At 39.4% G+C, this 23,613-nt stretch overlaps 1 protein-coding gene across 1 annotated transcript in view; it reads left to right on the top strand.

The window, feature by feature from the left end:
* The window catches only part of cfap74 (cilia and flagella associated protein 74), a 170,049-nt gene that overhangs the window by 34,976 nt on the left and 111,460 nt on the right, over positions 1-23,613 (top strand). The window contains exons 7-10 of the mRNA XM_048615184.1: positions 1,245-1,406; positions 10,327-10,437; positions 12,678-12,780; positions 14,386-14,540. Coding sequence (XP_048471141.1) covers positions 1,245-1,406; positions 10,327-10,437; positions 12,678-12,780; positions 14,386-14,540 — 531 coding nt within the window. The remainder of the gene's footprint in view (positions 1-1,244; positions 1,407-10,326; positions 10,438-12,677; positions 12,781-14,385; positions 14,541-23,613) is intronic.

Consider the following 23,613-nt stretch of genomic DNA (forward strand, 5'->3'; position numbering starts at 1 on the left):
TCTATTTGCGCTGTAGGGATTCTATGATTCAAAGAAAAATTTTTTTTTTTAAAATATAAGTTCAGTTGGAATAGGAGAATGGCATCCACAAGAGAAGGAATCTTTTAAGGTTAACCTTGTTGCAACCAACTGAGGGGTGGGTATATAAGAAGAGGGAGTCATTTCATCCCTCCTCACCTGGGAACTTAATGGTTTAGGGGTATCCTGTCTAGAATGTACTGAATTGAGGAACATCACCTGGGATTTAACAAAGGAGATACTTGAACTGCCATTCAGTTGAATTTGTAGAAATTATTACAACTTGTGCATTTCCCATTTCTTTTAACCTGAATTCACTTGGAAAATCCAATTACCTTGATATCAATAACCCATGCTAAGGTATATTCTTTTGTATTGACGGTAAAGTGATGGAGATTTTAAACAAATTTTCAGCTGTGGTGGAATTTCTTGTCACTTTTGTGTGAACAGAGAGCACGTTGGATGCTTTATGTCTGTCAGTTTACCTTAGTGCCTTAAAAAAATGTTTAGCAATAGAGCAAATAAACATAAAAATGGTAAAACTGAAAATTATTGAATTAAAGGTATTACCAAAAATAGTTTCTATCAGAACATTCAGTCCCAGTAGAATACTCCTGCAGAGTTGAAATATCTATCAGATATTTTCACTGTAGATTATTTATATATAAATATAAATATATAAATAATCTTTAGAACAGTATTGTAAGGTTTTATTAGTTGTAATGGCATATGATTTGCTAACGTATAGTTTCAGCTTTTACATTAAATCATTTAATTGTTGTATTAATTGAAATTTTATTTCACAGAATCGTACTGTTTTACATTTCAATGTTTGATTATTTTTTCTCATTTAATATTCCTGGTACTTTAATCATGATGTGGAGATGTCGGTGTTAGACTGGGGTGGACAAGGTCAGAAGTCACGTGGCACCAGGTTATATTCCAGGACCTGACAAAGGAGCAGTGCTTTAAAAGCTTGTGATTTCAAATAAATCTGTTGGACTGTAGCCTGGTATCATGTGGCTTCTGACCTGGTATTTTAAGATTTTTTTACAGTATGAGGGGTGATAGCAAAGAAGCTGAATAATTAACTTCTTACACCGGCATTTGTCTTTAAATGGTGTATATCTACTACAGAGGAATTCAACTGTACAATGTTTACTTTTTGAGCATTGATAAAGATTTGCTCAGAGCTACATTTCAGTTTATTCTTTACCCCGTTTCAGACGTGAAATGTTTGAAGTTGAACTTGAACAAGGAAAATTGATGCGACTCTATGAAGCACATAAGAATGACGATGCAAAATATGAGGCACAACTCTTACTAGAGGCAAAACAAAGACTGGAAGCAGAAGAGACAGCTATTTTACAAGCAGAAAAAAGAAAAAAGTTAGTGAAACCTAATCCAACAATTTACTTCAGTCTTAGTCATTGCAACAGTATTGTTTGTTATCTGACAAACAGTCATGCACTTCAGTACTAGACCTTTCACGGTTTATGTAAACTTTCTAAACCTCTCATTATTGGCTAAACATCAAAATAACGTTGCATGTAAATGAGAGCTGCAGTCAGTTATTAGTCACTGGAGATGTTTACTCAGTGTTTTATCAACATTTTTGTATTGCTTATTCAGATATGTTGTGCATTAAGAAGATAATGAATAGAACATACAAAAGCAAAATACTGAACATGTTGGAAATTTGAAATTAAAACAAGAAATACTGGAATATTTAGCAAGTCAGACAGCATATGTGGAACATTTCATGCCAGACTTGCTAAGTATTCCAGCATTTTCTGTTTTTATTTATGGATACATGTTCCACTTATTTGTTTGGCCTTAATATAAAACATTTCAAGCAGACATTTAAAAATGAACAAGTACTGCAATCTGAAATAAGGACACAGTGCTGAAAATACAACACCTGAAGTGGGAAATGATGGGTTGTTTCTTCACCGTATCTGGTAAGATACTGATCATGAAACTCGGCTTTGCTTGGTAGTGAACATATTAACAGTAGAAAGACGTTCATCTATCATGACCATGTCAAAGCCCTTAGGTACTATGGACATTTTTAATGTGTGATTCTAATTTTTTTTTATTTGAAAGAAGTGTGATAAAGCTATACATAGCTGCAAGTCTAAATTAAGTGACTGACTGAAGAGAGGGTCCTGAAGAATGTCACACCTACATATGTGAAGGGAGCTGACCCTCTAAAGAGAGGAAGGGGCAAGTCTAAAAAGACTGGACTGTGATCTTGTCCAAACTACAGACACACAATTTGTGTTTCTCTTTTTGAAGAATGCACAATTTCAACTCTGCAGGAGTATTCTACTGGGACTGAATGTTCTCATATGTACCACACTAGGTCTGAGTATTAGCATGCTGCGAAGGTCACAGTCAAAGAATTATCCCCAAGTTACCCCTGTATTACAGTTAAAGACCCTCTCATCTCAGTCCGTGTACCAGAAGTCAGCTAGCTACCAACCAAACAAATGGAAATTGGACAACAAATGGACTGTCACTCTGAATGCTGTGATCGAATCCATAAGACCATAACATGTAGGAGCAGAATTAGGCCATTCAGCCCATCGAGTCTGCTCCACCATTCAATTATAGCTGATATGTTTCTCAACCCCATTCTCCTGCCTTCTCCCTGTAACCCTTGATCCCCTTATTAATCAAGAACCTATCTATAAGGTTTTAGAGTAGATTTGTAGCTTGGGCTATAGATGTTGTAGTTGGTTGGCTCGCCGAGCTGGTTCGTTGTTTTGCAGACGTTTCATTACCCTGCTAGGTAACATCATCAATGCAGCCTCCGATGAAGCACTGTTGTGTTTTCCCGTCTGTTATTTAAACTCTGGAGTCCGTTGACCTGGATTACCTCATTTCCGGTTTTCCTTTGTAGTGGAGTGTATATGGGGTCGAGCTGCATGTGTTTGTTGATGGCTTACTTCGTGGAGTGCCACGCTTCTAGGAATTCGCGTGCTTGTCTCTGTTTTGCTTGTCCCAGGATTTTGGTGTTGTCCCAGTCGAATTGGTGGTCCTCCTATCCATGTGGATTGAGATGAGTGAGTATTGGTCGTGTCTTTTTGTAGCCAATTGAGGTTCGTGTACTCTTGTTGTCAATTTCCTTCCTGTTTGTCCGATGTAGTGTTTGTCACAGTCTCTGCAGGGAATCTTGCATATGACATTGGTCCTGTCCATAGTGGGTAGTGGGTCTTTGGTCCGGGTGAGCAGTTGTCGTAGGGTTGATATGGGTTTGTGTGATATTCTGATGCCCAGTGGTCATAGGAATCTTGTGGTCAGTTCAGATGTGTTCCTGATGTAAGGTAGCGTGATGTGTGTGTCGGGGCGTATAGTATCTTCCTGTTCTGCAAAACAACGAACCAGCTCGGCGAGCCAACCAACTACAACCTTTCTATCTCTGTAATTGTTGTTGAAAGGATCAAATCGACAGAATCCCAATCAATCTGCAAATCTAAGGATCATGAAACCAACTGTTCAATGTCAATGCTAATGTCCTAATGTCAATGCTACCGGTAACCTCCGCTGCAATGTTTAATTATTAGCATTTCACGAACAGTTTAAATCTTGATCCATATATCTTTTTTTTGTACTCACCTCTTATTTTTAATCTGTGTTTATGAATGTTGTATTTGTATTTCTTCTACCTTTATGTGATTAAAAATTTACTCTTTTTGTTAACTCAAGAAGCCTTACTATTTTGGCTCTTTTTAAAAGCACAGGTTCATTTTCTGAGAGATAGGTATTGTTATGGGTAAATCTCCACGAGTTACTTTTAATTCGGCTACTTATTAAGAAATCTCACAGACATTCAAGTACTGAAACAGTAATTCAAACTTTATTGCATGTAGCAACCAAATATTGAACTTCACAAGTAAGCAACTACAAGCCTGCGACGCAATTTAGCTATTAACTGATGAATGGTGAAATCTGGCCAGTACTTCAACCAACAGTGGTCTGATGCTGAGGGTGGAAGTGTTCACGGCTCAATCCTTATGCAGTGTTGTTCGTCAAAGTTCTGTTGTTGAGTTGTTCTGGTGTTCGATTCCCCATCCTTCGGTCTCTGAGGTGATTGATTGATGATTTCTTTAGAGTCTTTCATCTGAGTTACTGCAAGTCTGTAGTTGGCCTTCTTAACAAAAGTAATTTCTTTGTTTCTTGTTACATTTGGCATTGACTGTTCGAAGTAACAGTTTTCCTGTGATTAACTCCTTAAATTCTTCTGCAGGGCAATCCTTGTCCTTTGTGGCAATAAAGCATCCAGTTTATCAGGCAGGTTTCAAAGCAGTTTTTATGCAATCTCACCAAGAAATGGCTAATTGCTTGAGTCTCTGTGTAACAGCTTGTCTTTGTTCCTTAACAGTTCAATTCAGACAGACTTTTTGCTGTGTGTAATAGTTTATCTTTTGTTGATTCATTCAGTTTAGGAACTTCTATTAAAGTTCTGAAGTCTATAATATCACATATCCATTAGGGAAGGTATCCTTTTAAAATTAATCTTGTTGTAACCAACTGAGAGAGTGGGAGAATAAAGAAGGGGAGACAATTCATCCTTCACCTGGGAGCTTAATGGTTTGGGATATCCATTCGGAACCATAATGAATTGGGGAACCACACTGAAGTCTGGAGGTGACACATTCTTAAAGCACATTTCAGCTGTTGAAGTAGATCATGCTCTACCTCCTAACACTATTTACCCAGCTTAGTTTCATATTAATTTACATTCTTATCTCAGTTTTGAAAATTATGTTGACTCAGCATCTGCAGCCTTTAGCAAGAAGAGTTTCAGATTTTCACTAACACTTGCATGGAAAATTGCTTTGTGATTTCATACTTAAATTGTCAAGCTCAAAGTTACGTTCTCATCTGGACTCCCAAACCTCTGGAAATATGTCTCTCTGTGTCTATGATATTGCATTCCTCAATCATTATGAACAACTTGAGTAAATTACCCCTTAACCTCCTACATTCTACGGAAAACAAGTCAGGTTTTTGCAACATGTCTTCATAATCTAATCCTTCACGTTCTGTATAATTCTGGTTACTCTGCTGTATTTCTGAATTTTCACAGTCTTTCTACACCACTTCCAGTTCTTCTCTCCTTCCTGGAGAAATTTGATGGTGCCAATTCCTGACATGAAAATAAGAGTCCTTGCCTGGTGGTAACAGCTTTCTTGCTTGTTCCATCCTTTATCCAGCACTGGCTTCACCGTAATATACCTGCATGGTCTGTAGACACCATCCTCCTCCAAACTTCATTTACGCAAGTCGGCAACAGTAAACCACTAGCCTCACTACAACATCGTGCCCACTCTTGGTCAAACTCACATACCACTTCAGCCCTTCAGGACTGTATGTTGGAGCTCAGGGATACCTACAATGTGCCTGTTTCTGACAGGTCGCTTTGCATACAGGGATATACACATTTCATGTTTTTCCACAGGATGCATCTCATGACTCTTAGTTTCATAGTACTCATTCACTTTGTGCCTACTCAGAGGCTGCCAGCCTTGTGTTTTAGTGCAGAGGCAGCAGCTTCTCACTGTGGGGAACACTGAACAGTCATGTGAATAGACTTATTGCTGTGTGTCATGGTGCTCTATCAATGTGAGACCTGCAGCATGTGCCAGATGTTTACATGGCAAACACACTGCACGTGCTTACACCTTGGGAAGAATGTATTGGTATTGGAGGGAGTACAGTGTAGGTTCGCAGGAATGATACTTCAACTTCAGGGGTTAAGTTATGAGGAGAGATCATACAAATTAGAGATAACACGGTGTGCAGCTGGATGAACACAGCAGGCCAAGCAGCATCAGAGGAGCAGGACGGCTGACGTTTTGGGCCTAGACCATTCTTCAGAAAATCTCGGTCTAGGCCCGAAATGTCAGGTTTCCTCCTCCTCTGATGCTGCTTGGCCTGCTGTGTTCATCCAGCTCTACACCTTGTTATCTCAGATTCTCCAGCATCTGCAGTTCCTACTATCATACAAATTAGGCCTGTTTTCTCCAGAATTTATAAGGTTAAAGGGTGATCTGATCAAAGTCTTCAAAATATTGACAGGAAACTAAAGATAAACTATTTCCACTGGTTGGGAATTCTAGAACTTGGGGCATAATCTAAAAGTTAGGTTCAGACTATTTAGGAGAGTTGTTTGGAAGCACTTCTACATACAAAGGTTGTAATAGGTTTAGAACTCTCTGCACTAATGACAGTTGATGCTCAATCAATTGTTAGTTTTAAAATCAGAGAGAGAACATTTTTATTAAGCAAAATGAATTAAGGGATATGGGCCAAAGGCAGGTATATGGAGTCATGCCACAGATCAACCATGATCTCATTGAATGATGATACAGGCGCGAGGGGCTGAATGGTCTACTCCTGTTCCTGTGTTCCCATGCTGCAGGTAAACATCCATGTCTGAAAGTCTAGAGGAAGCAGTCTAAAATGGGATCAATGGAGCTGCAGTCAGTCAAGCATGCCATCTAGGGGCTTGGTCATGTTTGGTCTGACATTTGATTCTACCAGAACTAGAGTTCTGAGGAAGGGTCACTCAACCTGAAGTATTAACTGTGATTACTCTTCACTGACGCTGCCAGAACTGCTGAGCTTTTCCAGCATTTTCCATTTTTGTTTCTGATTTGGTACTACCAGAATCCAGTCATCCATGTCTTTGTAGTCTGTGGATTTGGAAATGGCCACTCCTGCAGACCAAGTGCAACCAATCCGGGGAGAGTAGGAGACTTCCAGCAGATGCTGGAAGCCAACGCCTATAGGTCTGAGGCTGGAAAAGCACAGCAGGTCAAACAGTATCAGAGGAGCAGGAAAGTCAACATTTCGGGCTGAAACCCCCAGCCCTTACGAAGGGTTTCAGCCTGAAATGTTAACTTTCCTGCTCTTCTGATGCTGTCTGACTCGCTGTGTTTTTCCAGCCTCACACCTATAGACTCTGGGGATTGAGTGTACATGATGCATTCAATACTGAGAGTTGCACTCCATGAGTCTAGGTGAGATGCATGTGAAGTGGCAAAATTATATTGAGTGATGACCCATTGAGTGTGTGGTAGCAGACCAAAGATACCCTTGTGGAGTACAGAAAATCATTAACCTTCTTCCCGCACTGCTGTGTTTTCCGTATTACTCTGAACAGAGCACAGACCATGGGGGCACCCTTGGCCCAGGCATACTGTGTCTGTTGGCAAGTTCTCCTTTTCTGGTCAACAGAATAATGCACTGCTATCCCCTCCACCAACCCATTCACCAATATTTTCACATCCTTGTTGGCAAGCTAAGGAGCTAGCTTTCCAATTGGGCCATGTACTGAATGTAGAGGCTTGAGCACCAATGTGAGTCACTTCCTGGCTTGCAGCTTCTGAAGTGATGTGCAGCAGGGCTTTCAATCTGGTACCAATAGTGTGAATGCTGGAAGGTCTTAGAGCACTTCTGCCTCTCCTGTGACTCACCTGATTCACATTGGAATTCCAGTCCTCAGTTGACTGGGACATTATCCTTTCTGAAATTCTTCTTCCTGTTTTCTGCATACTGTGCCACTGAGTCACAGGCCTTTTTAACTTTCCAAATCACAACCGCAGCTTGACTAATGGTATCCCTGAACTCTGATCCAGGCAATGCATGATTAGATTCTCGTTCGCTAAGTGGGGCCTGCACAATACACTGCCACTTCCTGATTGAATTTAATTTAGTTGAATTGAAGTGAATTAGCAATTGATGTCCATTCTTCCAGGATAGGAAACATGATTAGCAAATTGTGTAGGATTTTGCTTGTTTTATGTGAATTCCTAATTAAACTGCATCTGTATGTTCTTGATTAGATCTGTGTTTTAAGTAGTGGCTTTTCTGGAGGCCTCCTGCTGTGTGGTGTCTTTTACTGTGGCTGTTGTGTTTAAAATGGCTACTTTTAAAACAGATTGCAACATTATTTATATAAAGCAATATCCAACTAATATAGAGAATCACACAGTGGGTAAATCTCAAAATCTATACAGAATGAGTGTAACATGGTTGGATAACACTCTGCAGTATTTCCGAGGTGGACTAGGTATAATATTCTTACATGATTAGTTAGTGCAGTCACCAGCAATAAAAGTCAAAGGGATTGTATAGCTCCAAAGCTAATCACCCACTAACATTTTAAACCTCTCGATGGGCTGAATGGCCTAATTTCTGCTCCTATATCTTATGGTCTTAAAAACTGTACTTATCTACTTCGAACCTATGTTATAACTAAACTAAATTCTGAACTCCTAAACTTAAGAAAACACTTTGAAAATGAGACAATTCAATTATTCAATTATCACATTGCAGATTGTGGGAGTTCAATGTGTGAAAACTGGCTGACATATTTCCCAGGTTACAACAACAATTCAAAACACTTAATTGGCTGTAAAGTACTCCGGGACATCCTGAAGTTGTAAAAGGTGCTGCGTAATTGCAAGTTTTTGTATTTTAATGTATGGTGGGGATAGTTTCTTATGATATTCTAATATACATTTCTAGTGGATAAGAATCCTCGCTGGGAACATACATTCTTTAAAATCAGACCTACTGAGTCCATTGAAGCATTGAAAGGCAAATTAGAGTTATTTTGTTTCAATAGGTTTGGAAATAAAGGCAGAAAATGATCTCACTGAATTGCTGCTTTCTATTTTCTTATATTGTGACGTTACGGTTTCATTTCTCTATCTGGCCCATTGTGAATAATTCAGAATTACAGCCCATTTATTTCAGAGGTATAGGTTTAAATCCTGTTCAAACAAACAGTATTAAAATATTTTCTCTCAGCTCCAGGGGTGCTAATTAAAATTAAATTTGGTCATCTCATGTGAATGTACCTAATTCCTGTGGATATGATCCATATGTAATTGCTATCATTTTATAAGAGGATTCCAATGTGACTAATTTGTTGATACCTCCTTGCCACAGAAACCAAAACGAGGTTCTGAAGTAGAGCGGATTTGAAATACTAACTGTTTCATTCTCCACAGATGCTGTCAGATTTGCTGAGTTTCTGCAGCGTTTTCTGTGTTTGATTCATGAAGAATGTTCAGTTCAGGCTTCTACCTTGCAATGTTTGCAATCTGTGGACTATATTATAACTATAACTGCAGTATAAAGTTAGTATCAAATTAGTTAATGCTTAAAAGATAATTCTATTAGGTGGAAAGGGCATTCCTCTTCTGAACAGATTCGTATCTCTTAAGAATAGTTAAAGACTTCCTTCACTGAGCTTAGGAAGTTACAATTTAATGGAAGTGGTTGCACTCTACTGAAAGCAGGAGTGCTGTCATGGAATGAAACCGATCTAGTTCCCTGCAGTTATCTGGATTAATCAGGAAATATTTATATTTTCAAAGTAGTTTGGCTGTCCTTATAGCTGAACTCAGTGAAAATACTTTCAGTGAAAATTCTACCTCTGTAAATGGATGAATCAAATAGTGTTGTCTGGTCCTCTATCAAAAGAAGGAAGAGTACACCTGTTTAGCAAAGTGTCAGCCTAGTGGGATCAATGGACAAACACTTCAACTAACGATTATTCTTTAAAATAGATGTTCATTCAAAACGAAACCCTGAGATATCACAAATGTCTTATGTTATATGTTCCCACTAATTAATCCATTTAATAATATTGTGAGTAATTTTACTTCTAGATGAAAGCCAAAATTATGGGAGCAGCAAATGGGCTATGAGTCTTACATCACACTTGATTCTCTTCTTTTATTTTCTGGTGCAATATTGGTTTGTGTTTCACAGTTAATGTGTACAAGCATCTGTTTATAAAGAACATTGTGTGATGTAAAGCACTTGCTGCCAGTCTGTCACCATGTCTTTTTAGGCCATTGATAAAAATAAAAATTATCCAAGCATCTTTAAATGATTTAGAATAACTAAGAGCGTTCCTTAAGGAAATAATTCTACAATATAGAAATAAAATGTGAATTATTATGTGGAATAAAATGGGAATTGATTTTCAACTGTTTAGCATATATGATGCAACATGCAGCCCCTGTGCTGATTTAGAAGGAAAATGAAAAAAGGGAGGAAATTGCCAAAGCATTGGGGGAGAGGAAAGTGACAAATGAATTTTGGAAAATGTGCAAATTAAAACACTTCTAAATAATATGTTGGTTTCAAACTTTCATTTATTTCAATGTTACTGTGCATTGTCCTAAAGTGATTTTTAGGAATACAAATAATCTTGATGGAATCGATAGATAACTGAGTAGCTGAAATGCTGACATTTGATTATCTTCTATTCACATACAGGAAGGCAATCAAAGATGTCGAAAAACAAAAGCTGGAACATAAAAAAGCATTTGAAGACGCTAAAATATACAATCAAAAATCAATACAATATCTGAAGGAATCTATGGCCAGGTAAAGCATACATGTAAAACTAGAAGGTGGAATGGCATTTTCATGAAATAATCAAAGAAACGTATTCATAATTGTTCCATTCAAGACTATCTTCCTTTTTAACCACATGAGGATAGCAATCTGTAACATTGAGATTTAAAGATGGGACTGCTCCAGTTTCTCCTTGCTAAATTTTTTATAAGTCATTATTCCTAATGTCAGGCAGTGCATTAGTGAAGTAGGAATAGGAACACCATTATTTTTATTGTTTTGCTAAACTCATACGCATTGCTAACGCCATCCATTTGAACCCATAATCAAAATGGATGAACAGGCATTCAGTATTTCACTGCATTCAGCAGTAGTCTTACCTTACTAATGGGTGCAAGAAGGGGATATTTAAGGATATACAGAATAAATACATTCCAACATGTAATGAAAGTTCTAAGGTCCAGACCCACCAGCCATGGTTAGCTGGAAATGGATGAAGGGGAACCAGTGGATTTCAACTGTTTATATTTTATATAAATGACTTAGATGAAGGGATGGAAGGCATATTGCTAAATCTCTAATATCTCCTTATTTATCTCAGTGCCAAAGTTAGTTTGATTATGCTAATATAAAGCATCTTTGGGCATCTTATTTTGTTAAAGGCATCATATAAATACAAGTCATTGTCGAACATGAATTTGTTCTATATAATTCCCTTTGACTCAGCAAATTACAGTTCTTTTATTCATTCCAGTTCTGCAGAAATCTCAGTGGGAAAATACTTCAATAATTGACATCTTTGTTATCATCTTAGTAGAAAAGGCATTTCAAACAAATCATCTCAGCTATTTATCTTTTGAGATTTTAACCATGAGCTGAATTTAATGATCCTCCACTAGGCAAGTTTTCAAAGGAGGACACAAAATAAATTGGATCGTAGCTCACCACCTTTCTTTGCAACCGAGCTCACTCCCATAACACATTCAGTAGGCAGATGCTGAAATCGGCAGACCTTCTGCCATGGTAAATAATTAAAGGTCAATTAGGCATATTAGCAAGCCTATGGACCGGGACAATACACTAGCATGTTCAGGCAAGTGGGAATGAGCAGGCTGTTTCTAAAGATCGACATGAAAAAAGTTGGGAAGAAAGGGTACACCTCACTTTGGGATTTCCTGTGTGCATTAGGGTACTGCCCACCAAGATGCTATCCTCACTTAACCAACTGATAGACAGAATTCAGCCTCCCAACCTCCTCCTCCTCCTCCTCCCTGGACTCTGGGAATCACTTCCGATCCAAAGTACCTGGACTTCCCTTCTTGGGGCAACCATGATCATCTTCAGGCCACTTTCTGCAGTCCCAGATGCACCCAGTCCTGAGCTTCAGTCCTGCCAGGGAGTGATTGAGTCAGATCAGCTGGGAGATCTCACAAGGCCAGAGCTTATTGTCAAGAGAGGGGTAGAAGTCCCACTGTTAGCTGACTTTTCTTCTAGGGTGCTTGCAAGTAGTTCACTTCATTGCGAAATCCATTTAACATATAGCATTCTAATGTCCAGATAGAATATGAGTTTACTGAAAGCTGAATAACTGAGTGTTGCTGTTTAAGCAGATGAATTTCTCCTTTAAGAATTCAGGAAATCTACTACTACTTGAGCTGACCTTGGACAATAAAACTATGGATGTTGATTTTGTCTAAAATTTGGTATTCGCAGTGCATAAAACCTTTGTGGGGAAAAACCTACAAAATACAAGTACTTGCACTATTGGCAAGGACTGGCTTGCAGCAGAAGAGGTTCAGGTAAAATCTGATGAGCAGAACTGAAAATGATAACCACGGTGAATTATTCATGTAAACTGTCATAGCATACTATCATAATTGGGAGCTGTTGGCTCAGGTTGACTATGTTGACTATTGGAATGCACAACATTGTATTCCGTCTGTTATAGAGAAATTCAAGGACAACCAAAGCCAGAGGAAAGTATGAAAAAAAATTCACTGAGAAGATATTATTTGCTCATATAAAATGCGTGGGAGGTTACCAGAAGGGAGTATGTGTTGAATCCACCAAAACCTGGAAATTGATGATTCTGAGATCCAATGATCGTTAAGTTGATGATTTATTTCTCATTAGCACAGCTGCTGGCAGTAGTGCAGGGAGGAAATGAAACACTATGACATAATGAGTACTATATAGGCATAAATTGTTACAAAAATAAACTGAAGTGAATTTCTAAGCATACTATAATGTGACGTTTCTTTTCAAAATAGAGCTCGTCAAGAACAAGCTGATAAAGAACTAAAGATAAGAGATGACCTGGAGAAGAGGATGCAAATCATATTGTCATTGAAGAAAAACATTGCAATGAGCCGAGTAAATATTGCTTTGATAACTAACTGGATAGACAAATCAAAACTTATTGACAGAAGTTAAATTGTTCATCCATTGAAAAAAAAAGCAAGATGAGGAGGTCTGGTTCTAGTGTAGTAACAATTTTCAGAACTAGGTGTGGGCTTTTACTCAGTTCCACAAGCAATTAGATACAACCTCTGCTAAGCAATTAGAGTGAAAACAAATTCCCAGCTGGAGGAAGGACAGTATGCACATTGAACATTAAAAACCAAAGAACTGGGGTTGCTAGAAATCAGAAACAAACTCAGAAATTACTGGAAAAACCCAGCACTCAGAACTGGGGAGATGGCACCGTAAACGAATCATTGGCCCTGCCTGCCCTTCCCAGCTGCTGCCAGACCTACTGGGTTTTTCCAGCAATTCCTGATTTTGTGACAGATTGCACACGGCCTTTTTAGTAATAGATTACAAAATATTAGTAAAGTTCTGGATCATCTCAGATTGATCAGAAGAATTTAGAGAAAATGAGAAATAATAATGACCGAATATAGTAAAAGAAAATACAATTTAATTCATTTTTTGATTAAATTATAACAAGGTAAATATTATATTAGTCTTACTCACACTCCATCAATTTCTAAATGCTTGTGAGCAAATGTTTTCATAGTTTATATAACTTTACTGTAAACATGGTCTGCAACACAGAGCTAGAAATATATAGTAATCTGGCAACTGTTCATTTACTTACTCAATTCACAGACATACACATATTAGACTAATGGTATCTGCAACGATGCTATCACTGTGTGCTTGCCCTGCGGCCTATGTAATGCAGTAAGCATCAAGTACCTAGTATACCATCTACAGAGATTCATTTACGTTTCATATTTACAAACTCGGAGAATCACTCATTCCCATACTTCACAGGGGTTCGTTAAGTCACTCAGCAAAAACAAACTCATATAAAACTGTAATAAATATAAAAGAGTAAATAAGTGCACCAACTAAAATGCAATGCTGCCCGGAATAGAGTCAAAATTACAGACATAAGGCGCACATTTAAGAAATTACTTTTCCTGGCAGTCTTCAGCAAATTATATTTTAAATATCTCCCCAAAGTGAAGTTGTTGCTCACCTGAGATAATAGTACAGACTGTCTGAAAAATACCCAGGTTTGTTCATTGGAATTGCACCATACTTCACATCTATTGTCCAAAATTTTAACAGTAGGATCTGGTCAATTACTTGCAGGGAGAAGATATCACATTTGAGACTATTTCAATTTCCATTGATGCATAATTCCAAGCAAGGATCTCTGGATATAGAGATTAAAATAGGAACCTTGGCTAATTCTCCTAATTCACCCACTGTAAACCCAAATCACTGAGATTGAGTGAGTACAGAATTTCTACTGTCAGCTTCACTGAGATAAGCTAATTCAAATCCAGGTTCGTATGACTTAGTTGCAAAGAAAATGCAAATACAGAATAGTGAGGGAGTTCAATTTAGCGTATTTAGTGTTAAGTCATGCTGCAGGACAGTAGGTGTTGTATGTTGTATATTCATTAGCTCTTACAATTAAAAAGTTATTGCATAAAATTAAGTTTCTTGTACACTTGCTAATAGGAAAACCTCCGGGCAATTCAGGCAAGGAAAGCTGCTAAGTCTGCAGCAGAAGAACAAAAGAAGGGAAAAGAAGCATCAATGGTCTCAGAAAGTGAAAATTTCCTACAACATATGCTTTACAGAAAGCACCTACAAGAGTTTGAGAAAAAGAAGCAGTGAGTATTTTTGACTGTTCAATAAATTAAATGTTCCCTTTCATAAATTACATTTTTGTGAGATTTGCAACTCAAAATTTTGCAGTCAAAATACAAACATAAATGATGCAGATAACATGTTTAATTTTTAAAATTAATTTGTGCATTCATTATAAATTAAAATTCTATTCAACATCATTGTCAGCCAAAATATGTAGGAAGCAAAGATGGTCTTAAATGGGACTCGTAACAAATAGTGCATTATTACAGAAAGATCTATTTACACGGTGAGCAGTCTGTTTAAACAATGCATTACGACAATCGAAAAGTGTATTGAAAAAGAAACTGCACAAACTACGGCAAACAGAGCTCATGACCATGACTGCAGCAACTGTCCCAGTGAAAGCAGGATAATTCCTCAGTAGGTGAAGAATGGTTACAGGCATATATGTCCACAAAATTAATCCTAGTCACTTAGAGCAGTACTGTGTCCAGATATGGATTGTTTAAGTGAATTATCCAATCATCTCCACTTTTGCCAGCAAATAATAGTATTACCATTTGCAGGTGGTATATATTGACCTAACCTGTACATTCCTTATTCCAAACAATATCCTGCAAATTTGAAACTAAGAAGCTATGACCTGTAGGAGGTCAGTCACTGCAGCTTTCGGAGAGCAAGACATTATATTTTAATGTGCTCTGCCCGTTTTGCTTGCTACTGACTCTGCACAGAGATAATAATGGGAGACTGAGTGGTGAAAGAGAGTGGAGAGTCTAAAATACATCGTGGGACCAGGCCACAAGCATTTGAGTACATTTCCTAGGGTAAACTGCAATACCATCTGCCAATGACTTGGTATAAGGCCATCTCAATACTTTCAACCACCACTCAATGACCCAACTTTCTGATTGCAGTGTTTTATTGATTTAGGCTTTTAAATGTTATATCTGCAAGAGCAGAATTTTCCATGTAAATTGATAAGATTTTAGTCCTACTTATACTGGCCAAAAGTTGTCACTGTTTTATAAATTAACTACATTACCCATCTGATGATTTTAATTTGAACTACCTTGAGGTTGGTTTATGTTGATGCTAATTCAAATGTATGGCAGTATTAACTAGAGGCTGACTTATAGACCATCCCATTCTCTCAAACAACTTGTTCTGACTACTTTTGAAATACCTGCACATATGGACGCACTGGGTCTAACAAATGAAGTCAGTTTTTGGCATGCTTAGTAGCTCTGTGAGTTTGTACTAAAAATTTAACCATGAAGATCATCATGAAAATCATCAGAGATAAGAGTATTAATAGCATATGCAGATCTAAATAATGAGCCCAGATTGTAGCACTGCATCTTGGAAAAATGATATTTGTGTCATGCTGTTTCATGTGGGGTGCACAGGAATTTACTGGCATTTAAAATTCACGAGCGCAAGATGTTTAACAATATGCTTCAGAATTTTGTTTTTTCCCCTATTCCAATAGAATTTATATTTTCGCCTGTGAAGCTGGAGTCCCACCAACTCGGTTTACTCCTTCTCTGTAAAGGGATTATTTTAATTAGTCTAAGCTGATTCTAGTGAATGTGCACAGCAATTAAAAAGTGTTCACACCCTCATGGTGAAACAAAGTAGATCTTGTAAAGTTTTGACATCATTTCTATCTTTATCAAAATCAACCATTTAAAAGTGAAAGAAAAGAAGAATTCTGAACTTTACAGAATGGGAGAAATTGTAGCTAGATATAAGGCCAAGGCCTCAATTTTTATTGCTAAGTTGAGTAGTGAGTAAAAATCCCAGCTCTGCAAACCTGACTCCAATGGTATGATTTTCATTCAGGATAGGGGCGGGGATCAACAAAGGTTGTGGCTGCCATCCTGGTATAAGTTTGAAGGCAGCCACAGAATGGGGAGGCAGGCTGTGGGAAAGGCACAGTTTGGTGGTCCAGCACACTGTTGTGACTGTTAATAAAACAAGAAACAAATTACCAGCCCTCACCCCTTCTCACATCCACACACACACTCCCCATACCCCATCCAAGTAACCCATAGTGCCCCATGCCCCTCTACCCACTCACCTCACTGCCCATTATGGCTCTGATACCAACTTATATCTCCCCAAGCAGCCCTAACCACCACCCATTTTCCTTGCACCCTCCATGCCAACTCACCAGCACCCACTATGGACAGTCTCCAGGACCTATGCTAAGATTAAGCAAAATTCTACATGTCAAATGCAGACTATATTGAAAAATGAGTGGGAATCAGAAAGCTTCCCAATTAGCTCGGGAGTCAGGCAGGGCTGCCCACTCTCTCCTGCCTTGTTTGTGTGTTGTATAGAGCTTTTTGCCATGTCCATCAGAAACATTGCGAGTTTGAGAAGAGTGACTTTTCCAGGTAGCAGAGACATGCAGGTCAAAGCCTCCCTGTACATGGATTGCATCGCGGTTTTCTGCTCAGATCCATTGTCAGTACACAGACTCATGAGCATCTGCGACCAGTTTGAACTGGCCTTGGGTACCAAGATAAATCAAGGCAAGAGCGAGGCCACGTTCTTTGGGAAGTAGGCTGACCGATCCTTAATCCCCTTCACCATCAGGACATATAGAAATATGGTTTGGAGGGACTGAGGGCAATGCCAAAACTTGGGAGGAGCGACTCACCAAAGTGAGGCAAAAACTGGGCAAATGGGAGCACTGCTCCCTCTCCGTTGCAGCTAAAAACCTGGTCATCAGGTGTGAGGTACTCTCGGTGTTGTTGTATGTGGTGCAGGTTTGGCCTATTCTCTGAACTTGTGCTGCCAATGTCACCGAGCCATCCTTTATTTCATTTGGAGGTTAAAGATGGTTCGGGCTAAAAGGGACACCATGTATAAAGTGCTGGACAGCAAAGGGGGGAAGAATATACCCAATGCCATCCTCAACCTGATGGCCACCTTTGTGTGTCGCTGCATCAAGCTATGCGTAGACACTCTCTATAAACACTCAGTGTCACTACTTACTGATATTCTGCCTGTCCCCGGTGTTATGAAGGATAAGTCTGGCCTCACTGCTGCAGAACGCCCCAAGTAGTTGCACCTTCCCATATCACGTCCCTCGTGGAGAAAGATGCGAAGAAAATCATCTTTGACCACAAGTCCATCAAGCAGTGGTCAGCATGTAGCATCCTCTAGACCCTGCAGGAAAAGGAGAGGGTGGACCTGGTCGGGTGGTTCCCTAAGTAGACTGTCAAAGTCATATGAAAGTATGCCTCATTGCCAGATCTTTCCAACAAGCACCAAGACATCACTTGGCTGATGGTGAGAGGGGCACTACCTGTGAGACCATTCATGAATGCTTGGTGTTAGGAAGGGGAGGTCGAACCCCCCTGATAATTAATATTGAAACATAAGCCCCTGATCTATTACGGCAGGAGTAGAGGTCCCCTTCTAATAATTAAACCTGAAACACCCAGAGAAGCTTGCTTCACCTCACCTAATCTGCTAAACTGTTATGGAGGAGCAGAGGTTAAATGAAAGAAAATCGCTGATATTCACTTTATAAGTAAAAATTTATTGATTTAACCCTAACAGTGAACAAATTAACAGAATTACTAACAAACTGAACAATTCCCCCTTAACTACTAACTAGTCCCTAACTGAACTAAATTCTATTCGTATACTGTTCGGATAAACATAAGTCCTACTTATATAAACTTAAGTAATAAGAAAATAAATTAAAACTTAGTCTCTCAAAATTTACATGCCTTTCTTCTGCTGTTCTCAAGTCAAACAACTTTCTTCTGCTGATCCGGCTGTCAGATGTTTTCTCTGTGACATCTTCTGTGAGGACTCTTACCTAGAAGTGCCATGGTACCTTTTATGGTGCTTTCTTTGAGAGCTTAGCGATTTCTTGTGACAGCTAAGTGCTCATTTCTCAGATGGCAGTTTGGTCTTGCACCAATTTTCAAAAACTCTCTCCTTATAGACCTTGAATGACATATCAATTTTCTTACAATAGCATTGGTCTGAGGTTGTCAAAACCATCAGATTTAAATTCAATTGGCTTTCGATTACTAAGTAATTGATTTAAATTAATTGGCTGATTCCAGCTCGTTGCCAAAACATCAAAACAAGCCTAAGGTTTCCGATCACACAGTTAATTGATACATGTTTCAATTTCAGAACTGTCTGTATGCCCTTCAGTTGCTTACAGACACATTTTCATTTAAGTCTCAAAGCTTAGAAAAGCACATCACCTCTTCTCCCTTTTATTTAACAAACAAATTCTAGCTTCCTGCCTTCCAATTCATGATTATTCAACATAACTTCGTAACACCTCCCCCTTGAGGAAAAAAGTTGAACCATCATTATGAAAAGATGGCTTTTTTTAAAAACGTAACACCATTATCACGAGATACTTGGGTCAGTAACCTAAACTTTTAAACCCGTGATAACACCTCTGCAATAACTTTTTACAACCTGCAACATGTACAATCTGTGAATTAAAAGCCTGTAAACTAAGACTCCAACAAAATAGACTTGTATTCTTGTCCTTAAGCCTTTCCAAAAAGGTGAATGTGTTGTGGCTTATATACACAACTGTCTGCAAAACATTGTTTGTAACTTAAACATTTGAGGGGTGGCACTGTGGCCGCACAGCACTAGGGACCCGGGTTCGATTCCACCCTCGGGTGACTGTCTGTGTAGAGTTTACACTTTCTCCCCGTGTCTGCGTGGTTTTCTTCTGGGTGCTCTGGTTTCCTCCCACAGTCCAAAAAAATGTGCGGGCTAGGTGGATTGGCCATGCTAAATTGCCTGTAGTGTTCGGGGATGGGATGTGTAGATTAGGTGGGTTATAGCGGGATGGGTCTGGGTGGGATGCTCTGAGGGTCAGTGTGGACTTTTTGGGCTGAAGGGCCTGTTTCCACACTGTGGGGATTCTATGATTCATTAGAATGTTGTAAGGCCAGTACCAAACTCAATAATTCTTTCTCAATGGTGGAGTATTTTCTCTGGTGGATATTGAGTTTCTTTGAAAAATAACCAATTGGCCTTTAATTCCACCATCATCCTCCTGCAGCAACACAGCTCCAAGCCCAACATCACGACGTCAATAGCGACTTTAAATGCTTTCAAGAAATTGGGTGTGGCTAAAACTGGTGTGGTGGTAAACATGGCTGTGAAATTCTCAAATGCCTCATGGCATTGTTCTGTCCACCGAAATTTTGTGCTCTTCTTTAGCAAATATGTCAGCGGTGCCACCATGCTACTGAGGTTTGGTAGAAACTTCTGGTAGAATATGTTCAGTCCCAAAGATCGAAGCACCTCTTTCTTTGAGGATTGTCTTGGAAATTCTGCAATGGCCTCCATCTTCACATTCCTCGGGGTCATCCTTCCATGTCTGATGTTGTGTCCCAAGAACGTGACTTCTGCCTTCGCGAAAACTATTCTTGCTAAATTTATAACCAGTTTTGCCTCCTGTAGTCTTTCAAAGAGCTCTGCCAAATGCTCCGTATGATCTTTCCGTGAATGGTTAAAAATAACTAAATCATCTATATAGATGGCACAATTAGTCAACCTGCCACAACTCTGCTCATAAGTCTTTGAAAAGTGGCTGGTGTTTTCTTCATTCCAAAGGGCATCACTTTAAATTGACACAGCCCATTCAGGGTTACAAATGCAGAAATGTCTTTCGCTGTCTCCCACAAAGGTACTTCCCAGTAACCATGAAGTAAGCCTAACTTTGTGATGTAAGTGGTTTGTCCAATTTTTTCCACACAGTCTTGCAGCCTTGAAATTGGGTGTGAGTCTGATTTAGTTATGGCATTGACTTTCCGATAATCCATACAGAATCGTTAAGTACCATCAGGTTTGGGAGCAAACACGATCGGCAAACTCCATTCGTTTTGACTCGGCTTGAAGATGTCTTTTTGGAACATCACTTCTACTTCTTTCTCTACCTGTGCGGCTTTAAGAGGATTAAGCCTATAGGGGTGTTGTTTTATTGGAACAGCATTCCCTACTTCAGCCTTAAGTACAATAATATTAGTCCTCCCCATTCTATTTCTACATACGTCCTCATATTGCTCAACAAGCCTTTCAATTCAGTTCCCTGTTCCTGAGACAGATAGCTCACAATCCTATCCTGTTCTCCAAGGACTTCCTCTTTATTTAACTTATTTTGACGCACATCAAAATCCAAATCATCTGGATTTGATTCCTCACTCTGAGGGGCAGTAACTAATACCTGTTTCTCTGGTTCCCTGTCATAGTAAGGTTTCAGCACATTCACATGACATACCCAATAAAGTTTTTTCCTATGGCATCTTTACCAAATAATTCACCTGACTGAACTTTTTCTTAATTGATAATGATCACTATACCTTGCTTTGAAGGGATCTTCTACCACTGGTAACAGCATCAATACTTTATCCCCACGGGTAAGTGTACGAATTTTAGATTTCTTATCTGCTTCTTGCTTCATTAAGTACTGTGCCACATTCAAATGTTGTCTAGCTAAATCACCTACTCTGTTTAATCTTTCTGTCACCTCAGATACATAATCCAACTGTGAAATCTCTGACTTTGGACCTGTCAACATTTTCTTAATTAATTTTAAAGGCCCTCTTAATCAACTCAAATGGAGTAAAGTGGGTATATTCATTTGGGGCATCTGTAATGGCAAACAATATAAATGAGATACCTTTATCCCAATCATTTGGATAATCCTGGCAATAAGCCCTCAGCATGGTCTTTAGGGTCTGATGTCACCTTTCCAATGCTACCTGGGATTCAGAATGATACGCACTTGATTTAAAGTGTTGGATGCCTAAATTATCCATGACCTCCTTCAATAGTTTGGCGGTAAAATTGGACCCTTGGTCTTATGAATCTCCCTGAACAGCCCATAACAGGTAAAGATAGCAAGCAACTCTTCCACAACCTTTTTTGCCTTAACATTCCGTAAAGGAATTGCCTCCAGAAACCTTGTAGACACACCCATTATGGTTAGCAAATAGTGGTTCCCACTTTTGGTTTTAGAAAGTGGACCTACACAATCAATCCTAACCCACGTGAAAGGTTCTTCAAATGTGGGAATTGGTATCAAAGGCACTGGCTTTATTACTACCTGTGGCTTTCCCAACCAATTGACACATATGACATGTGCGGCAAATTCAACCACATCCTTTTCATAATCCAGGCCAATAAAAATGCTTTTGTATCTTAGCCTGAGTCTTCCTCACTCTTAATGACCTCCTACAAGTAATTCATGTGCTACCCGCAATACTTCTTGTCTGTATACTACTAGCAACACAATCTGGTGCATTTCCACCCATTTCTCCTCTGCACTAACCTACCAGGGTCTCCATTTTCACATTTGGATTCTGTCCTTAAGATAATACATTCAGGAATACTTTCAGATTCCTTTTCCAAGTAGGCTTTATGATATAAATCTTTTGTTGTCTCATCTTTTCATTGTAATCTTTCAGAACTAAACATCTTTGCCTGATGCTCTACCTGTTTATGTTTTTCCTTTACCATTTCACCAAACAGTGGTCAGGTAACTGGACCTCAACTCCTTTATGTCGCACTTTGGTTTCTCCTTCCTGCTGTAACTTATGACTGTGGGATCTTGTTACCACACAGTCCGGAAAATATTCCAGCGTATTTTTCCTTTGACTCCTCAGTTCCCTAGTTTTCCTTCGGCTTCTCCACTACAAGGGGCGTCACTCACACCTTTGACCCTGCTAGGTTGTTTGCAAGAACAAACTGTATTCCTGGAATAGACACTCTTTCAATCCCTCCCACTGTCACTTCCCCGTTCTTGATTGGACTTTCCAACCTGATTTTACATAGGGGATCGCTAAATATCACTCTATTTATTCCACAGATTACCACACTCTCAGGTAACATTTCAGAAGGAGTTCAAATACTTTCATCTGTTACTATTAGGGACTGGTTGACTCTCGTATCTCTCAATACTTTAATTTCTTTACCTTATCCCCCTGTTCTTTCTGAGTAAACCTTACACACAGAGGTGAAGTTTTTGTAGAGATCGGTCACTATCTCACTATCCAGCCCGTGTCTAGGCTGTGCACTGTCCAGCAGCTCCTCGACTTCTTTTGGGATTACCTTCAGTACCTCAACTAATCCCACTGGTTCAGCCTCTTTTACCACATCCTTTTTCCCAATACCTTTCCTCAACTACCAGCACTGTGACTTTGTGTCCCACTCCATTACAGTGAAAACACCTGAGGCCTTTCACCTCCTTTTCACCTTCTTGGGTTTATTTTTTTCACATGTGGTAAACTGCTCCCAGTGTGAACTACTTTTTGTATTTCATTGAAGGATCTCCCTTTTTCCCAATTTCTATCTGCCATGGAATGAAATTGCTGTCAGATGCTAAATTTCAATTTATGCACTAATGTGTATTCATTCGCCATCTCAGCGGCTATTCTCACTGTTTTAACTTCCTGTCCCTCAACATGAGTTCTTATCACTTCTGGAAGTAAGTTCTTAAACTCCTCCAGCAGAATAATCTCTCTAAGAGCCTCATATGTCTTTTCTACCTTTAATGTCTCACCCATCTATCAAAATTGCTATGTTTAATTCTACAAACTTGACATAGGTCTCAACCGTGTCTCCCACATCTCCCGCACCTCATCCCTCACACCCCGTCCACGCAATAAAAACCAAAAAAGAATCCCCCTCGTCCTCACGTACCACCCCACCAACCTCCGGATCCAACGCATCATCCTCCGACACTTCCGCCATCTGCAATCCGACCCCACCACCAAAGACATCTTTCCCTCCCCACCTTTATCTGCTTTCCGGAGGGACAACTCTCTCCGTGACTCCCTTGTCCGCTCCACACTCCCCTCCAGCTCCACCACACCCGGCACTTTTCCCTGCAACCGCAGGAAGTGCTACACCTGCCCCCATACCTCCTCCCTCACCCCCATCCCAGGCCCCAAGAAGACTTTCCACATCAAGCAGATGTTCACCTGCACATCTGCCAATGTGGTATACTGCATCCGCTGTACCCGGTGTGGCTTCCTCTACATCGGGGAAACCAAGCGGAGACTCGGGGACCGCTTTGCAGAACAC

This window comes from Rhincodon typus, chromosome 31 (genome assembly GCF_021869965.1).
Source record: "Rhincodon typus isolate 14 chromosome 31, sRhiTyp1.1, whole genome shotgun sequence".
Taxonomy (NCBI): domain Eukaryota; kingdom Metazoa; phylum Chordata; class Chondrichthyes; order Orectolobiformes; family Rhincodontidae; genus Rhincodon; species Rhincodon typus.